Source organism: Pongo pygmaeus, chromosome 19 (genome assembly GCF_028885625.2).
Source record: "Pongo pygmaeus isolate AG05252 chromosome 19, NHGRI_mPonPyg2-v2.0_pri, whole genome shotgun sequence".
NCBI lineage: Eukaryota > Metazoa > Chordata > Mammalia > Primates > Hominidae > Pongo > Pongo pygmaeus.
This window is the reverse complement of record NC_072392.2, coordinates 15611698-15632052: the sequence shown is the minus strand read 5'-3', so window position 1 is coordinate 15632052 and position 20355 is coordinate 15611698. Positions and strand designations below refer to the sequence as shown.

The window sequence follows — 20355 nt, the reverse complement described above, 5'->3', positions numbered from 1 at the left end:
TTCGGAGACGTAGGGAAGAAATGACCGTGGTGCACCTCCTCAGCTGGCAGATGTCCGTCGCTAAGGGCACAGTTGAAGCTGACTTCGGTGTTTTCTTCATCCAATAGTGGGGTCCTTCAGGCTGTGTGCCAGGTACTGAGCTGGCAGTCTCGTCTTCTGTACCAACTGGTGTGTCCTCCTGTCTTTGTGAAGGGAAGGTACGTGCAGTGCCCTGGGACAGCCCCTCCTTCTTGGGGAGGAGCCATCATTACAACAATCGTGTTCTGAGACTAGGAGCAACGGCCCTTAGTGTCTGTAATCCGCTGTTTGTCTCACCTTTATTTTGTTCCTTTGTTAGTGGTAATTAATTACCAAAGTGATCCAAGAGGCCATCTTCTTCTTTTAGGAGAAAGACAGGGCTGGAGACCAATTTGCTGATAGTGACCCCAAACCAGAAAGTTCATTGGGCCCACACCTCCAGGTAAGCCAGGAAAATTCTGGGCTGGTTTCTAGAGGAGTGATGCGACTTCCAGCTCAGTGGTTCTCAGACTTTGAGATTTTACGAGAAAAATTGCAAAGTTAATTTGGAGGACGGACTTAGATGTCACTCTTCCAGACATTCCCAATCCTACACTATTTCAGAAAAGATAAGACCTTTAATTCCGGAAAAGGGGGAAGGACACAATCTCAATAAAGTACAGTCCCATAAATCAATCAAATTCAGGGTTACGATCAGTTTATGATATTATTTTTATTTTTCTCAGTCTGATGGGCTGATTTGTCTTGAAGTCTGGTGGACAAATATTACCTGTGTTTGTGAATGAATCATAGCTCTGCATGACTCAGCAGAGACACAAATGAAAAAAAAAATCTAGTGAGATTTTTGAAGAGACAAATGAAAGGCTTTTTTGGCTTAGCAAAAAGCTTGGATAGCTTCTTTAGCCAAAAACTGCTAGAGAGAGTCTTTGGGTTAAGAAAGCTCTTCTTACTTGAGTTAACCTAGAGTCCTGAGAGTGATGGCCTTAAACCCCTACCAGGAGGGAACCTGTTGGCAGGCATTGCTTATATCCTTTCAGAGGACATAACTTTCAGAGTTTGTCCATTGGTGGGATTATTTCTCAAGACTCAACAGGATGAAAGATGAATAATTACCTACCTACTGCCAATTGCCTACCACGTATCTCGGTAGTATTTGAGTCATCAGAATTCTGGGTGGGGATTCCTCCCTCAATTCTGGAAAGGAATCCCGAACCACACCTTGACCTCACATTCCTGGTGGTAGGTTTGGTTTAGGAAAAAAGAATATCTAGGTGAAGTTACATTTGTTTTGTGAAGATGAGAGACACTTCATTTTATGCAAGAGCTACTTCATTTTAGCCCCTGAATGCTTAGGGTTAAGAGGAAGCCAGTGATGTCCAATCAATAGCTGATGAACTTGAGGCGTTTTTTTCCATGGGGCATTTAAGCAAGCTGTAGGCATAGTAGGATTCTCAATTCATAAGTTTGGAGGTTGGGATTTCTGTTGAATGCAAACTCCAGGTGTGAGGAAGGAAATTCAGACGCATGCTATGATATGAATGAACCTTGAAGACATTACGCCAAGTGAAATAAGCCAGTCACAAAAAGACAAACACTGTATGATTTCACTCCTATGAAGTGCCTAGAGTAGTCAAAATTATAGACAGAAAGTAGAACAGTAGCTTCCAAAGGCTGGAGGGAGAGAGGGAATGAGGAGTTATTGGTTAATGGCTACAGTTTCAGTTTTGCAAGATGAAAAGAGTTGTGGAGATAGATGATGGTGACGACTGCACAACAATGTGAATGTACTTAAAGCCACTGAACAGTACACTTAAAAATGGTTATAATGAGCCAGGCACAGTGGTGTGCACCTGTAATCCCAGCTACTTGGGAGGTAGAGACGGGAGGATCACTTGAGCCCAGGAGTTCAAGGCTGCCATGAACTGTGATCACACCACTACAATCTAGCCTGGGCAACAGAGGGAGACCCTGTCTCAAAGACAAACAACCCAGCCTGAGCAACATAACAAGATCCTGTCTTTTAATAAAAACAGTTAAGATGGTAAATTTTATGTTATTTGTATTTTATGTTATGTATATGTGTATTTTATCACAATTAAAAATAAAAATAAATCCAGGTGTGGGTGGCGACCATAGGGTAGGTGGCAAGCATTCAGAGGCTGGATGCAGTGGCTCACACTTGTAATCCCAGCACTTTGGGAGGTTGTGAAGGGAGGATTGCATGAGCCCAGGAGTTTGAAACTCGCCTGGGCAACATAGTGAGACCCCATCTGTACAAAAAATTTTTTAAATTTACAAATTAGCCGAGTGTGGTGGAGCACTTGTAGTCCCAGCTACTTGGGAGGCTGAGGGCTGAGGTGGGAGGATTACCTGAGCCTGGGAGGTTGAGGCTGCAGTGAGCTGTGATTGCACCACTACGTTACAGCCTGGGAGACAAAGTTTTGAGACTGTTTCGAAAAGCAAAAACAAAACCAACCAAATAAAAAACAAAAACAAAAAGCATTCAGAGGTAGAACGTTCAGAGAATAACAGAGTTGGGGTAGAGGGGGAGGCTGGGAGCCAGAAGTGTAAATCTTCTGTCACTAAGGGGAATGACCGGGAGGCTGTAGAAGACAGCCAGGAGGAGAGGAGGGGTGGTATTTTGGGGCACATAAGGGGAGCAGGTTTTGCAAAGGAGCTGGGGAGGGGCGATGGTCTAGATGTTGTGATGGGGGCTGAGGGCGACTCCCGTCCCATCTAGGCATAGGAGATGAGAGAAGGAGCTACACGGGTTGAGAGGTGGCAGGAGAAATTGTCTTTGGGGGACATTCAAGTTTGGGTTAAGACAAGGGGCAAAGGGCAAAGCAGAATCCGAGGAGAGACAGAATATCAAGATGCCCCAGGGCTCAGTGGGAGCAAAGTGGGGTGGTGACTGTAGAGCCTTTGAAGCAATAGGGAATTTGAATTCAAAAGAATCATGTGACTTTCTAGCCTCAATATTTGGGTGCCGGGGGTTCGAGCATGGGCATTTGAGGCTTGATGGGATGTGTCACTGTCCCTGGAAGCAGGATCAGAGCTTGGGCCTAGTGGTGTTCTGCTTCGAGGGTTGGCATTAGAGGGGACTCAGAAGTTGTGGTGAATTATGTGGTCCCAGAGGGCTGGAGACGAGCCTCCAGAGGGGCCACCACTCCTAATCCCATGCCCCTGCCAGATATCCCAACCTGAGCATGATGCCATCTCCCGGTGAGCTCAGACATGCACTTAGACCCCACTATGACATAATTCCTCAGAGGGCCAAACTAGAAATCGATTTACCAGCCCTGACTTAGAACAACATACTTATTTCGTGGACAAGGAAACTAAGGTTAAGAGGGGACACGGGTTGGGCGCGGTGGCTCACGCCTGTAATCCCAGCACTTTGGGAGGCTGAGGCAGGCGGATCACGAGATCAGGAGATTGAGACCATCCTGGCTAACATGGTGAAACCCCATCTCTACTAAAAATACAAAAAATTAACCAGGCCTGGTGGTGGGTGCCTGTAGTCCCAGCTACTCGGGAGGCTGAGGCAGGAGAATGGCATGAACCCGGGAGGCAGAGCTTGCAGTGAGCCAAGATCGTGCCACTGCACTCCAGCCTGGGTGACAGAGCGAGACTCCGTCTCAAAAAAAGAGAAAAAAAGAGAGGACAAATGATTGGCACAGGCCAGGCCAGGGCCCACATTCCCATTTCCTGTTTTCCACACCACTGTGGAATATCTGCTAGCTCAGGACTTTAATGGGGCATTGATGAAGGGCTGAGCACTCCCATGAACTGTTCTAAAAGGGTTAGCCATACAGAAGCAGGTATGAAACAATTCACGAGAGAAGAAAGGGTGGGAATGAGATAGGGAGGGAAGGAATGAGGAAGAAGTGAGCCACGTGGAAACTCAAGCAGGATGTATGCCTTCTGATTTCTACTGAAGCTGTAGAAAGGGCCAGGCAGGGCAACTACCTTTTCTTCCCCCTTCTCAGAGAGATCAGAGGCCCTATGGCATGTGGGTGGACCAGTTCATCCTCCAGTACCAGGTCACTCTGAAAAAGGGATTAAAAGGAAAGCACACCTGTCCGTTAATACTGGAGAAAACACTGACAATGGTCTGGACTGGGAGAAGCCAGTCCTCCTGGGTGGAGACATGAAAACCAAGAAATTAAATTCTAGAGCTCTGACAGAAGCCTGTGTGGCTTTGTGTGGTCTCTGACAAGCTACATTTTTTTTTTTCAATTTTTAAAAAGGACTCAAAATATAAGGACTTCAGTGACGGGACAGCTATTCATCTTTCCCCATCTCATAGTGCTGTGGGATAATTAAGGAATCAGAGAGACCAAGGGGTTGAGGAGGATACTTAATATTTATTATTTAGGTGCACTGGCCCAGTCAGATTAACATCCAAAAAGAATGAGCCCCGAACAAAGAGTCTGGTTACCTTTTAAGCATTTTGTGGGGCAGGGGGAGATCTGTGCAGGGGGAAGCATATTACAGAAGCGAGAAACAAAGACAGTTATTCAATTAAGACATGCGTTACATCATTTCTTACTTTTCAAGGACAAAACATGTTTTACAACTTGAGTTTATCTGCCTAGTGACCTTGCAGCTGCAGAGCTAGAGAAACAGGGTCTTCACAATGTCTGGGAAAGAGAGAGAAGGCTCACTGGCCACAGAAAAACAAGCAGTTAATTTTTAAAGGACTTCGGCTCTTTCTCTTCCTCGGGGAATTGGGTTTTCTTACATACAATGAGTTTTTGCTTACACATTCTTTAATTTCTTTTAATTCCTGTTCCAGTAGAACTGGACCTGAGGCAGCTAGGAATAGGATGCATGTTTCTGACCCTGGCCAGGATCAGAAAGAAGGAAACCTCTCCTGAGGGTCTTCAGCAGTGGAGGAGGGCAGTCAGGACAGGGACAGTGAGGAAACGTTACATCAGTAGAAAGGGCTACTTATGCGTATTCTATGCATGGTTGAAAATAAACAGCACTGTGTCTGGAATGAATTTGTAAAGTCTTCGGTGCCTTCCAACTCTGAGTAGTCACTAGGTCTCTCGGATTTCTGAAAAGTCCTAGTCAGTGACAAGAAACATCCCTGTGTTTATTTAGTTTAATCCAAATCCTATAGAACTCACCGCAGGGATGCAGAGCCATAGGGAGTGTAATATTTTGGAACCATCCTAATGCCTGATCCCTGGGGCTAGCTGGATCTGACCCCTCCCCCTCCACCCAATCTCTCTCTCTTGCATTCGCCTTCCAAATCCATTTGAGTTCAAATGTATCTGATTAAATAATCCCAGGGAAAACTGTAGAAAGCTTTAGAATTTGGGGTTCAGGTACCCTGGAATAATCCTGGATTCCTTTGTATCCATCTGCAAACGCTGAGTACACTGTGTACCCCCATCCAGGGGTCAGGCCTCGCAGCTCCTTTCTTCTAAGGAACTAGAGGCTTCCAATCTCATGCCCTGACCGTGTGTTATGGGGCTGAATTGTGTCTCCTTCCCCTACAAATATGTATGTTGAAATCTTTGCCCTTAATACCTCAGATGTGACTGTATTTGGAGAGAAAGTCTTTAAACAGGTAACTGAGGGTGGGCCCTAATCTAGTCTTACTGGTGTCCTTATAAGAACAGGAGATTAGGACACAGATATGTACAAAGGGAAGACCATATGAAGACACAGGAGAAGCCATCTGCAAGCCAAGGAGAGAGGCCTCAGAAGAAAGCAGCCCTGCCAGTGACTTGATCCACCTTCTAGAACTGTGAGGAGATGAGTTTCTGTTGTTGAAGCCAACCAGTGTATGGTTCTTTGCTATGGCAGCCCTGGCAAGCTCATACACCTTGTGTCTTAGTGTGTTTGTGTCGCTGTAAAGGAATACCTGAGGGGGTGGGGGTAACGTATAAAGAAAACAGATCTTTTGGCTCACGGTTTTGCAGGCTGTACAAGAAGCATGGTGCTGGCATCTGCTTCTGGTGAGGGCCTCAGGCTGCTTCCATCCACGGTGGAAGGGGTAGGGGAGCCGGAGTGGGCAGGTCACACGGAGAGAGAGAGGAATTAAGAGAGGGGGTGGTGCCAGGCTCTTTTTAACAATCAGATCTGATGGCAGCTAATATTAATAGAATGAGAACTGACTCATCACCGTGGGGATGGCACCAAGCCATTCATGAGGGATCCACCCCCATGACCCGAAAACCTCCCACCAGGCCCCACCTCCAGTATTGGGGATCAAATCTCAATATGAGGTTTGTGGGAACAAGTGTCCCAACTATAACACCATGTCTAGGAATGTTTTGTTAAGTGAGCAAAAGGGCTATCAACCTGAAGGGAGCATTCTGTGGAAGGAGACAAATCTTCCCTGACCCTCCTGATCTCCACTGAGTACCCACGTAACATTCATCTCCACGAGTGTGACGGACATTACTGGAATGTTCAGGAAGATGATATGGAAAGGTCAGCATCAGAAGTATGCATTCTGGCTGGGCACAGTGGCTCATGCCTGTAATCCAGCACGTTGGGAAGCCCAGGCAGGCAGATCACCTGAGGTCAAGGGTTCAAGACCAGCCTGGCCAACATGGTGAAACACCGTCTCTACTAATAATACAAAAATGAGCCAGGCAGGGTGGTGGGCACTTGTAATCTCAGCTACTCAGGAGGCTGAGGCAGAAGAATCACGAACCCAGGAGGCGGAGGTTGCAGTGAGCCAAGTTCCCACACTGCACTCCAGCCTGGGTGATAGAGTGAGAATCTGTCCCCCACAAAAAAAAAAGCTGGGCACAGTGGCTCACACCTATAATCCCAGCACTTTGGGGAGGCCGAGGCGGGTGGATCACGAGATCAAGGGTTCAAGACCAGCCTGGCCAAGATGGTAAAACCCCGTCTCTACTAAAAATACAAAAAAAAAATTAGCCGGGCACGGTGGCAGGCGCCTGTAATCCCAGCTACTCGGGAGGCTGAGGCAGGAGAATCGCTTGAACTTGGAGGACAGAGGTTGCAGTGAGCCGAGATCACGCCACTGCACTCCAGCCTGGGTGACAGAGTGAGACTCCGTCTCAAAAAAAAAAAAAAAAAAAAAAGGAACATGCATCCTATTCCTAGCTGCCTCATGTCCAGTTCTATGAGATGTGAGTAGATGAATGGCTGTCCTGGTGTTGAACTCCTTACATTTTACATCTCTTTAAAAATGAAAACAAAAAAATGTAACTTGTCAGACCACACAAAGCCACACAGGCTTATAATAGAGCTCAGGAATCTTCTGTCCTTTCCAGAGCAGGCACAGAGACACGTGGTCTTCAGCAGAGCCTATGGGGTACAGATGATTCACATAAGAATAGAAGTTTCAGGGCTGGACCTGGGGAGGCAGCCTGAGCCTGAGCCGGCTGTCCTGAGCCTGAGTACTCTAGCTGCCTTGTCGTCATCGCATCTGGCTGCCATCCAGCGCCAGCACACAGTAATGAGTGGCTGAGCTTCCTCCGGGAGGGAGGAAACAGTTAAAATCTGGCAGCAGCTGCAGTCATCTAGGCGTGGTTCTCTTGTCTGACTTGGGCTGCACAGATCCTGGGCCGACGGACAGAAGAAAGACAGCCTAGGAGCAGAGCCTCCCAGATGGCTGAGTTGGATCTGATGGCTCCAGGGCCACTGCCCAGGGCCACTGCTCAGCCCCCAGCCCCTCTCAGCCCAGACTCTGGGTCACCCAGCCCAGATTCTGGGTCGGCCAGCCCAGTGGAAGAAGAGGACGTGGGCTCCTCGGAGAAGCTTGGCGGGGAGACAGAGGAACGGGACAGTGACTCTGCAGAGCAGGGGGATCCTGCTGGTGAGGGGAAAGAGGTCCTGTGTGACTTCTGCCTTGATGACACCAGAAGAGTGAAGGCGGTGAAGTCCTGTCTCACCTGCATGGTGAATTACTGTGAAGAGCACTTGCAGCCACATCAGGTGAACATCAAACTGCAAAGCCACCTGCTGACCGAGCCAGTGAAGGACCACAACTGGCGATACTGCCCTGCCCACCACAGCCCACTGTCTGCCTTCTGCTGCCCTGATCAGCAGTGCATCTGCCAGGACTGTTGCCAGGAGCACAGTGGCCACACCATAGTCTCCCTGGATGCAGCCCGCAGGGACAAGGAGGTGAGTGCTTGTGGTCCATTCATCCATTTGGGAGAGGGCGGTGGGGGATTTTGTGCCCGGCTGGCTGCAGCTGCTAGGTCCATTGACGCCACTACTATGCTCTGAGCATACCTGAAAAAGACTAGCCTCAGCGTCTGCCTGCTGGGTCAGTGTAAATATACATTGCACTTGGTTTTGGAAACTGTGTGGAGTAGGTTGCTCCATCCCCATCTCAGTCCCACTGTCTCTGTGCCATCTCTGTCTGTGTCTGTCTCTCCTCCTTCTTGCTAGTTTCCTGCTGTGCCTTATACAGCTTTTGGTGATGTGTGTTTGGGTGGAGGGTGCAGAAGTTGTGGGGGCTTAGGGCAGTGATATGTCCCTCTGGCTGGATCTGCATGGCACATCCATTGTCAATTAATGAATAAAATCTTGGCAGAAATTCAAGAGAAAAGAACAATTATTTCTCCTAGTTTCTCCTTTTCTCTTTACCCCAAACAAGAGACCAGTAGAATGGGTCCCTCTGGAGATAACAGGAAATCTAAGAGCTTGAAAAGTGCTAAGATAGCAGAGAATTTGAAACTTAGGTCCAGGTATAATGTCACAGGTGGCTTAGGGATAATAAAAGTTCCTCACCAGATGGAAGTATCAGGAGAGACTAAGAAACATCATGCTCATAGCCTGTCGTTTTATTTCCATCAGATAAGGAAACTGTCTCTAGAACAACTCGTTTTTCTTTGCCCTAAAGCTAGATCCTGGAGAAATTCCTGGAAATTGGTTCGGCACTTCATATGCTTTTTTTCTTCTACTTTGACTTTCAGTGAACACTTTTAGTTTTCAGTCGGGAAGTATAGTTGACGTTTGCCCCACGTTTCCTACATTCATCATCAAGAAAGTTCCCTGTTGACACTCAGTGCAGATGGCAGACCTATGGCCATTTCTTGGCAAATGTTCCCTGGCATCAAAGGAAAGAGGTTTCTAGGAAAGGGGGTCTAGTTGCCAGGGCCCCTCCTCTCTGCCAATCTCTAGACATAGATTTTAGCTGGTGCTAGTGGGATTGTTCTGGAAACCTCTGTATTCCAGATGCCAATGAGTCACCGTTTCCGGCCCGGGAAGCCACTTGCCAAACTGTTTCCAGTGTTTCCAGGGTAGGGAGTGTCCCATCAGGAGGACAGGTAGATCAAGAAATAGATCAAAGGAAAAAGCTCCTATAGTTGAGGAAAATAGGCTTCAATGAGTATTACCATGTGCTAAATGCTTTTTGTGGATTTTCTCACCCAATCTTCAAATAACTATGAAGTTATCTCATATCCTTATTATCTCCACCACACTTGTCCAAGCTCACAGTCGACTAAGTCACGGAGTGAGGAATGGAAGCCTCTGGAAAGCCATCCTACTGGAGGGACATGAAGAAAGGACACAAAAATCACAATATTATCCTCTTTTTTTGCACCAAACCTGCCACACATATATAAGAATTTTATTATTTTTAACTGGAAAAGTGATGCATGAAAATGTTAAAAAATAATCTCCACCAGCCGGGCGCGGTGACTCTTGCCTGTAATCCCAGCACTTTGGGAGGCCGAGGCGGGCAGATCATGAGGGCAGGAGATCGAGACCATCCTGGCTAACATGGTGAAACTCCGTCTCTACTAAAAATACAAAAAATTAGCTGGGCGTGGTGGCGGGCGCCTGTAGTCCCAGCTGCTAGGGAGGCTGAGGTAGGAGAATCACTTGAACCTGGGAGGCGGAGGTTGCAGTGGGCTGAGATCGTGCCACTGCACTTCAGCCTGGTGACAGAGCGAAACTCCATCTCAAATAATAATAATAATAATAATAATAATAATAATCTCCACCAAACAGTGCAATCGATTTTACTAGGAAAGGAAGGTCTCCAGTCCATCCCAGATCACCAAACCTCCGTTTTCTCCTCTAAGGCTAATACTGTCTACACTTTCTTGTTTCCTTGCAGAAATGTTGTATGCCTGTACCAACAGAGATACAATATAAATTTTAAAAATAGGGCACCTAATGTATTACAGAGATGTGGGGTAATTGCAATTCCAAGCAGGAGGAGTTGCGTAGAGCACATGCAGAACTTTGAATTCAGACATCCTAGGAGAGAAGTGTATAAGGTAAAATGAGGACAACTGAGGAATGGGCTTGAGGGCAGTTTGGGGCTGAAAAGCAACATGGCTTTAGGTACAGTGCTAAAACCCCATTCCCCAGACCCCTCTGCTTTCTGGTCTGCATAAAAGAGTTCTTGTCCTTCCTGTGTCCTTGTTTTCAGCTCAGAGAGCAAGTTTTCTCTGTAAGTGTAGCCACACTCTAGGTGGCTTGTCCACATCTTAGAAGCCAAAAGGTTTCTTGCAAGGAGCCCAGGAGACCAGCCTAGAAGACACAGTACCTTGATGAGGCTAAAGCCTCCACCAGGATGATTTTGAAAGTCATCAGACATAACTAAGGCTCCGGAAGCCCAGTAGTCCCTTCAGCTAGCCCAGGCCTGCTAGAGTTACTCGCTGAAGGTCACTTTGGGTCATGGGAAGGGCTAATTACTCGGGCAGGCATGCTGTGTATAGGAAACTGCAAACAGCAGGGTCAGCCATGAAGACACAAAGTGGCTGAGATCCTGCTTAGAATCCACAGAATGACTAATTTCTCAGTTAACCAAGTGAACCCATTCTGAAGCTCCTATGGTTTCTAGCCCTATCGATGGGCAGACACTGTGTGCTTTGAGAGGTGGGTGTTCTTTGATTATCTTTTCTCTCCTGCTGAGCTTCCAGAGCCCAGCTATTTTTCATGGGGACCTCAGCACTTCCCTTTACCCCAGCCCAGCATCTCCAGGCCCCCCCCCCCTTTTTTTTTTTTTATTGAGACGGAGTCTTGCTCTGTCACCCAGGCTGGAGTGCAGTGACGTGATCTCGGCTCACTGCAAGCTCCACTCCCGGGTTCATGCCATTCTCCTGCCTCAGCCTCCCGAGTAGCTGGGACTACAGGTGCTCGCCACCACACCCAGCTAATTTTTTTGTATATTTAGTAGAGATGGGGTTTCACCGTGTTAGCCAGGATGGTCTCGATCTCCTGACCTGTTGATCCGCCTGCCTCGGCCTCCCAAAGTGCTGGGATTACAGGCGTGAGCCACTGCGCCCGGCCGCCTTTGGTTTAAGAGCAGCTGATCTTGCCTGCTGGCTGCCAAGTCTTCTCACCTTCTCTGAATCTCAGGCTTGCTATGTAGAAATGAGACCGTGTGTGTGTGTGTATGTGTGTGTGTGTGTGTGTGAAATCTGGACTCCTTCTATGACTGCCTTTCCTATTTGTTCTGACCCATGAAGCAGGTATGGTTCTTTCGTGTTCCTCAAGTGTATCAAATGTTACTGAGTGCTTCCTATCGGTAAGTGCTGGGCTGCACTGTCTCACCTCCAGGAGCTTGGGCTCTAATCAGGAAGCCAAGGCACATACCCTAACTCCACAGAGTGCCAAGAGGCTGGCACAGTGCAATTACTGCACCTTTGGAGCCAACCCTGGGAGCGAGGTCAGGGCAGGTTCCTAAGGCAGGAAGACCTGAGCTGAGCCTTGTCCTAGATCTTTGGAGAGCATTAATGCCAGGCCACGACATTGAACCTCAGCATCAGTCCCAGAAAGTTCAGGACTGGATGCTAACTGCAGACACAGTCTCCATGGTGAGCAAGAGCCAAGTATCTAGAGCCAAAAGTATCCACGCTCATCTGGGGAGCGGTTAACTGGCATCACTCACAGCCTGTTTGCTGGCAGCCGAAAGGTGGATCATAGGTGTATGTGGCCACTTGGGAAAGGAATTACTTGGGCCGGGCGTGGTGGCTCACGCCTGTAATCCCAGCACTTTGGCAGGCCGAGGCGGGTGGATCACCTGAGGTCAGGAGTTTGAGACCAGCCTGACCCATGGTAAAACCTTGTCTCTACTAAAAAAAAAATACAAAAATTAGCCTGGCACGGTGGCAGGCGCCTGTAATCCCAGCTACTCAGGAGGCTGAGGCAGGAGAATTGCTTGAACCTGGGAGGTGGAGGTTGCAGTGAGCCGAGATTGCGCCATTGCGCTCCAGCCTGGGTGACAGAGCAAGACTCCATCTCAAAAAAAAAAAAAAAAAAAGAATTTATTTCAGCCATTTTGAGGAGTGCCCAGGACTCAGTATTACGTAACTTGTTTTTCTTATTCTCCCAGGCTGTAAGTATTTTGAGAGGGGGCAGTGTGTGTCTTATGTGACTGAGCTGGCCATATGTACTATGGTGAATTCTGAGCAGCTGACTGAGGCATGCAGTCAGCGTCCAGGTAGACTCTAGTTCTTCCTTCTCTAGAAAGGCTAACCCTGTGTGCTTGGAATACAAAGGAACTGGCACAGTCTGAGATTTTCTTCTCTCTTCCCACTCTCCCTGTTCTTCCTATTTTTCATCTCTAACATGACCTGGCTGCCACTCTGTGTGCCACCTTTGCCCTGTAGCAGAAGGAACCCAGTTAGCATATTTATGTAGTCTTGTACCAGATGAGAAGCTAAATGGCTTGAATGACTTGACAAAGCCCATATGGCCAGCAAGTGGCAGGTCCCAAAATATTTTGGACTCCAAATAGTGTGCCTTTGACACATTTGTCATTGTCTTGCTGAAGCAGGCAGAGCTGTGTGCCCTGCCTTCCAGAACTTTCTGTGCTCATGGGCACCACAGTCCCGCTTCTGGGCAGGGCCCACCCTGACCTGAGATGTGTGTGTGGCTGACCTCTTGGGAAACCCTGAAGCCAGCATCTGAGGCACCCCATCATTTTCAAGGAACAGGAATAACTGGAGAAACAAGTCTTTCAAAGTGGCTCCACCTTTTGAGGTAACTGGGAGTGCCTTTTCTTGGGGTGACTCAGTCAGGAAGGTCCCCGATTATGTACTTAAGGAGTCCTTTTCTCTCCTTTTATGGTAGTCTGCAAATAGCAGAGAGAAGCCCCTCACTCTCGACGCTCCCTGGGTGCCTCCCTATGGCCCCGCTGCTGCCGACTGCTTCAACACATTCTTCTGTCCCTGCTGTTTAGATGCCGTGTTGTAGGAGCCTGTTGCTAGGGTGTGTTCTGCTGTGTCTTCCACCACCTTTAAACAAGCAGCTCATGTTCCTTTTCTCTCCCCTGGAATGGGTCACTGTGTAAGCCTTTTTCATAGTTCAAGATTCCAAGATTGCCCCCAAATAGGCCAGACCCACCCCCACTCCCCACTCCCAGGCATCACATCTCAGGTATCAAGGGTGAGAGGTCACTGGGACCCCCTCAGCTCCACTCTCAGTGACCTGGAGCCTGAGCAAACATTTCCTGCCTTCTGCAGTGTCCTGGAGAGGCGAGTCCTCTGCCTGCAGCTGCTTCCCTCCCCGGGGGACCTGGAATTCCCCCAGTCTTCAGTGGAGAATGGAGAGACAGTTTATGCCCTCTGAGTTCTATTAGGGCATAATGACTCGCAGCTTTAAATGCAGACAGAAGCTATTAAAAGCAGTGAAAGCTATTCTTTTTTTCTTTTCTTTTTCTTTTTCTATATTGCCCTTGTGGAAGTAGGAAAGTGACAGGGTCTTTGAGGTTTGCAAAGGCTTAAGTGCGCCTTGGCACACCTCTTGGCGGAAGGTGTTTAGTGCATCCCAGGAGGCAAGATTGAAGCTGGGGCAAAGCAGGCAAACCTGAGGTTCTTGGGCAGGCACTTGCCTGGGCTGGGAGGGCTGGCTCTGCCTTCGAATACAGAACATGAATGGAAAGCAGCCTTGGTAGCAGGAGTAATGATGATGATGACGATGCTGGCACCCACTGACATTTATGGAGCTCATTAATAATGTCCCTGGTACTATTCAAAGTTCTTATTGACATATGTTATCTCATTAGTCCATTCTTTCCTAATCCTATGAAGCAAACACTTTACTGAGCCCCATCTCACAGGTGAAGAAATGGAAGTTTAGAGATATTAAGTTGTGAAATAAGAAACAGGCCAGGCACGGTGGCTCACGCCTGTAATCCCAACAGTTTGGGAGGCCAAGGCGGGCGGATCACAAGGTCAGGAGTTCGAGACCAGTCTGGCCAACATAGTGAAACCCTGTCTCTACTAAAAATACAAAAATTAACCGGGTGTGGCAGTGTGCACCTGTAATCCCAGCTACTCAGGAGGCTGAGGCAGGAGAATCGCATGAACCCGGGAGGTGGAGGTTGTAGTGAGCCAAGATTGCACCATTGCACTCCAGCCTGGGCGACAGTGTGAGATTCCGTCTCAAAAAACAAACAAACAACAACAACAACAACAACAACAAAAACTTAGGTTTGGTCTCTGCCCCCATTTCCTGGCACCCGACAGCTCTTAGAACCCCCAGACTCTCTGAAGTGGTAAGTGTCTGAATGCCAGTGAGATGACTGGACAGCTGATGGGGCTCCCGAGAGCCTCAGGATGGGGGCTAGTTGCCACAGGAGCCAACCCTATGATTAAAGGGTTTGACTTTCAGCCCCATCTCCCCAGTCTCCTTCAGGGAGGGAAGTGAGGCTGAAGGTTGAGAGGATCACCAATGGCCAATGATGTAATCAATCATGTCTACACAATGAAGCCTCCATATAAACCCAAAAGGCGTCAGGCGTGGTGGTTCACACCTATAATCCCAGCACTTTGGGAGGCCGAGTTGGCAGGCAGATCATTTGAGGTCAGGAGTTCGAGACCAGCCTGACCAACATGGTGAAACCCTGTCTCTACTAAAAATACAAAAAAATTAGCTGCGCGTGGTGGCACATGCCTGTAGTCCCAGCTCCTCGGGAGGCTGAGGCAGGAGAATTGCTTGAACCCAGGAGACAGAGGTTGCAGTGAGTCGAGATCGCGCCACTGTGCTCCAGCCTGGGAGACAGAGCAAGACTCCATCTCAAAATAAACAAACAAACCCAAAAGGCTGGGTTTCTGGGAGCTTCCGGATTGCTGAAGGGGTGGAAGTCCCTGGAGGATGTGCACCCTGCACCTGGAGAGGGCACGGAGGTGTCACTTCCCTCCCACATCCCTTGCCCCGTGTATCTCTTCCATTTCCAAGTAGGGAGTGTCAGAATTGAGTTACATCTTAGGACACCCAGCTGATGTTGGAGAATGGCTTCATGTGGAAAAAAACCCACACATTTCAGTTATGAAAGTGTTCTGTGTTGTGTGACTATAAGACAAAGAAAGTTTGTTTTTCCTATTCATAAGTAAATTTGCCCAAAGTCTCAACTGCTAAGTAAAAAAAATGTGGACTTCCCACCTGGCCGTCTGGCTCCAACCCTACACTACCTTTGAGGCTCTTGTGGGGTCAGGCTAGACTCAACTCCATTGATAAACTTGGAAACATGATTTTATCACCTGTACATTTGAAATAATAATCATGTTTACCTATATTGACAAAAGGAGTCAAACTCTGTAACATATTTGAAGATATTCATCCTGAGCCAAATATGAGTGACCAATGGTCTGTGACACAGCTCTCAGGAGACCCTGAGAACATGTGCCCAAGGTGGTTGGGGTACAGCCTAGTATACATTTTAGGGAGACATGAGACATCAATCAAATACACGTAAGATGTAATTTGGTTTGGTCTGGAAAGGAGGGACAACTGGAAGCCAGGGCTTCCAGGTCATAGGTAGATTCAAAGATTTTCTGATTGGCAGTTGGTTGAAAGAGTCAAGTTACTGTCTAAAGACTTAGGAATGTCTGGGTTAAGATAAGAGGTGGTGGAAACCAAGGTTTTATCATGTGGGTAAAGCCTCCAGGGAGGAGGTTTTGGAGGGAACAGATTGTAAATGTTTCTTATCAGACTGAAAGAGTCTGCTGTATCAGTAATTCCCAAAGGGAGGAGGTTATAATGAGCCATGTCTGACCTCCCTTCGCATCATGGCCTGAACTAGTTTTTCAGGTTAACTTTGGAATGCCCTTTGCTGAGAGGAGGGAACCATTCAGATTGTTGCGGGGCTTAGGATTTTATTTCTGGTTTACAGCTAGTATGGGTATGGCAAGGATGGTGTGGGGTAATCCACAAAATGCTTGAAATGGTGAGCAGCACGACATATGTGCTCACTGTATTTTCGCTGACTCATGCTGACTGCAGCCCCAGGAGGGCACGGGCTCACTGCCAACCCTTCGTGCCTCCCGGCTGGTTTCTGAGATCAGCCACAGAGGTTGAACTTCTTTCCAGGGAAGAAGGGCGGGGATGTCAGGGCTGGAGAGTGCCTGTGTCCTTCTGTGTGCATTGGGCTCCTTCCTCCTTAATTCTCTGCTTTCCACTTTTTAGGCTGAACTCCAGTGCACCCAGTTAGACTTGGAGCGGAAACTCAAGTTGAATGAAAATGCCATCTCCAGGCTCCAGGCCAACCAAAAGTCTGTTCTGGTAAGACCAGCCTGGGTCAGCCAGGCCTGTGAGGGTGTGGGATGTGGTACTGCATGCCTAGCCTCCATTCCTGTAGGTTCCTTGGGGTTTCTCCGCAAATGAGAATTGTAGGTACAGTTGACTACACCGTGGGGTAGCCTCACCTTGATGTCAGGATTTGTTATGAAATTAGTTTAAGTTTTAAACCTGGCAAGTGATTTGCTTTTTAATAATATAAATTAGAACCAAGACTAATCCTGTAATAACAACATTCTTATTTCTACATTTGCTTATGCTGTCTTGACAGGGTGTATGTGTGTAGGGCTGGGTGTTTAGTCAGAGGTCCAGAAATTATACGTAATCTTGGCTTCTTCCATTATATGAGGGTGTTCTGCATGTGAGTCTCACCAGTCCTATGACCTGGCAGCTGGAAAAAAGGAGTTGAGAACTCAGGATTAGTGATGGTATTTGAGAAGACCATGGTGTGCCAGGCTAAGTAGGCAGTAAGTGGTCTCCAAGTGGACTCTGAGGAGTTCTACAAATGCCTCTCATCAGTGCCAAGCCAGTAAGCACCACTCAGAAGAGAATGCAAAACAGGCCGGGCGCAGTGGCTCACACCTGTAATCCCAACACTTTGAGAGGCTGAGGTGGGTGGATCACTTGAGGTCAGGAGTTCGAAACCAGTCTGGCCAACATGGTGAAAACCCGACTCTACTAAAAAATACAAAAATTAGCCAGGCATGGTGGTGCACGCCTGTAGTCCCAGTTACTCAGGAGGCTGAGGGAGGAGAATTGCTTGAACCCAGGAGGCAGAGGCTGCAGTGAGCTGAGTTTGCACCACTGTACTCCAGCCTGTGTAACAGAGTGAGACTTTGTTTCAAAAAAAAGAGAGAGAATGCAAAACACCTACCCTATGGAAGTGAATCAGCATTGTCATCTTTATATCCTGAGAATGAATGATTCCATCCATCATCCATCCATCCATTCATCTACCCCTAATGCATGTATTCATTTCAACTTAATTTTCACCTCTTGGGTGTTTACAACCAACTAGCTACTGAAGGATGAAACACCTCTTTCTTACCCACAATATCTTATTAAAGAAAGAAAGAGAATTATCCCTTTAAAGCCTTATAAACCTTCAGAGATAATGGATTTCCAGGCTCAAGATAACCTGTAGAACCACATGGAGGGTCTTGTGTTTCCCAGCTTTCTAATTTTCAGACACTTTGATCCCTGCTCAGTTCTCATAAGTACATGATGACCAGGGGAGGTAGTTATTACAATAGCTACCATGCACAAGTGGCACGAAGACATGGAGAGGTGACAAGACTTGTCTAGGGCCATCTAGATTGATGGAACGAGAGAACCTAGAGTTGTTGCTCCCTTGACCTAAGAATGACTCAGTATATTGATAGGCATGTACACCACCCTCAAATCTTTAAACCATTACCTGCTGGCTCCTTGAATATGTTGAGGCCTCTCCTCTCTACTATTTCTGCTTGTCATCATTTTCGCGGTAAGTAATGCCCTTTGCACATTACATTTACATGCAAGAAAGAAGTGTTTCTCAATGGGAGGATTTAGGAATGAGGGCCAGGCCACAGCAGAAGTCAACCTCAATCCACCAATATCATCTGACACCTCCCTTCCACTATCCTTTCTCAGGATGGCCTCAGTTGGGGCCGGGGGTGAGGATTTGGATCCTGAGTTTGTCTTTAGTCTCATGCCTCTTAGCCTCGTGGTATCGTGCTTCTATGAGGAACCTACAGGTCATAATTGTGGACAGGATTCTGCTCCTTTCCCACAACACCCTCATGCTAGTTCCCATGCTCTGTCCTGCTCCTGCTTTCTGGAGGTGATCGGGAGCGGGCAGTGCAGGCAGGGAGCGCTCTGTGGCCTCTGTGATGCCTAGAGCCTGGCTACCTGGAGCCTGAGTGGGCATGCAGGGTGAGTAAGCCGGGGAACTAGGACACGTTAGCTAACGCAGAGCCTGGATCAAACACCACCACCACCATTTGCCCCCACTCCCAAATGGTTATAAGCAAAACTCTCCTGTCTTCTGAGGTAGATTTCTTCATCGTTACTTCTTTGCCATATGGAAATGTAATTTGACTTTTAGATTTAAATCCAGTAATGATTAATATATCAGAATTTACAGTATTTGCAATGTCAAGGAGGCAACACCTGTAAACAGTTGGTTCAGGAATTGCTGGGAGGCTTGGCCTCTTTCCCTCTTGGTTGCCTGCTCAGCAGCAGCCTGTGTATTTATAGTCCATTATGGGCATAAGATGTGCCCCTAACTGGTGCCCACAGTGAGCAAGGGGCTAAGCCCTGTCTCTTGTCTGGTCTTGGGAGGGCTTCTGTTTAATGGGCTGAAATTAAAGGTCCTTCCCTGCAACCCCCACACAGCCATAGCCCATGGGCTGAAAGCTCACCTGAACTCATGTGCCTCCCCAGCTCGTCCTAGTGAATGTGCCAGGGCCCAGAGGGAGAGGTCAGGCTGTGCCAGCTAAGTGCTATACTGCAGACACATGGATCCCCAACCCTGGGCCCTACTTCGAGGCAGTGTGGAATGGTGGTCAAAGGGATGGACTCCAGAGACAGACAGTCTTGGTTCAAACCTTGGCTGTGTGATCTTGGGCAAATCAGTCCATTTATCACTGTCTCAGTTTCTTTATCTAAGAAATGGAGACCCTAATAGTACCTACCTTTTAGGGTTGCTAGGAGAACAGTGCCTGGCACATAGTAAGAACTTACTACATGTTGGTTGTTTTTATGATTATTGTTATATAATTAGAAGAGTGACCAGGCTAGCAGCAGAGGGTCCTCATTCTCAGGAGAGTGGTAAGAGAGAGAGAGGTGAAGTGTCACAGGGCTGCATGAGCCTATACCTGGCAGAGCCCCAGGCAGCAGGTTTGCCACTTGGGGGGCCTAGGTGGGTCCCAGGTAGCTTTCGTTGTTCTCAGGTCTTCACTCTTCAGACAGTGCTCTGAGCCTCCCATCCACAGTCCAGAGTCCATTTTCTGCCTGCCTCCTTCTCTACTATTGTCCCCACCTGCAGTCTTTCTGAGCAGCTGGTTCAGGTGCTGCTATTCCTCCTCCCAAGGGTGAGGGCCAGCCCTGAACAACAGGGCTCCACAACAGGGCTCCACAACAGGGCTCCAGAGGGAGCCACAACACCAGATAGCCTCCGGTTTCCCAAATCGCCTCTCCTGCTGCCCTGGCTTCTCCACACCATCACCTGTCTAAAAGCTTTTCTTGGTGTGAGCTGGAAGAAGTTGGATAAAGTCTACCATCCCCGCTCTTCCTTAATCCTATTACCACAGCTTATTTGCTCCCAGCTCTGTCTAGCTACCTAACCTCAAGGAAGCCAACAGGTAATGGAAAAGTTGGCATAAAAATGAGAATGTAGGCTGGACGTAATCCCATCTGTAATAACACTGTAATCCCAGCACTTTGGGAGGCTGAGGACGGCAGATTGCTTGAGGCCAGGAGTTTGAGACCAGCCTGGGCAACATGGTAAGCTCCTATCTCTACAAAAAATAGAAAAATTAGTTGGGCATGAAGGCATGCACCTGTGGTCTCAGCTACTTGGGAGGCTGAGGTGGGAAGATCGTTTGAGCCTGGGATGTCAAAGCTGCAGTGAGCCAAGATTGTGCCACTCCAACCTGGCAACAGAGGAGACCTCGTATCAAAAAAAAAAAAAAAAAAAAGAGAGAGAGAGAATGTAGGGAGATTGTCTGTGTCTTCCCACCGTCGCCCTCCATAGGGATATCCCTTGCTTTCTTTCCCCTGCTTATTCTTCCCTTTGCCAGCAGATTGAAGATTGATCAGAGACCATTCTTGTGGAATGAATTGCTGAGCCCTGACCTAAGCCAGGGCCTGAGC

At 47.9% G+C, this 20355-nt stretch overlaps 1 protein-coding gene across 5 annotated transcripts in view; it reads left to right on the top strand.

Moving 5' to 3' along the window:
* The window catches only part of TRIM16 (tripartite motif containing 16), a 55672-nt gene that overhangs the window by 25576 nt on the left and 9741 nt on the right, over positions 1-20355 (top strand). For 2 of the 5 annotated variants that reach the window (XM_063655886.1, XM_063655887.1), the window contains 3 exons: positions 386-460; positions 7284-8139; positions 16390-16485. In XM_063655886.1, the coding sequence (XP_063511956.1) occupies positions 7621-8139; positions 16390-16485 (615 nt within the window). In that variant the 5' untranslated portion in view covers positions 386-460; positions 7284-7620. Of the gene's footprint in view, positions 1-385; positions 461-7283; positions 8140-10725; positions 10855-16389; positions 16486-20355 lie in introns of those variants that run through there. The other 3 variants (XM_054456483.2, XM_054456482.2, XM_054456485.2) reach the window with 2 other exon arrangements.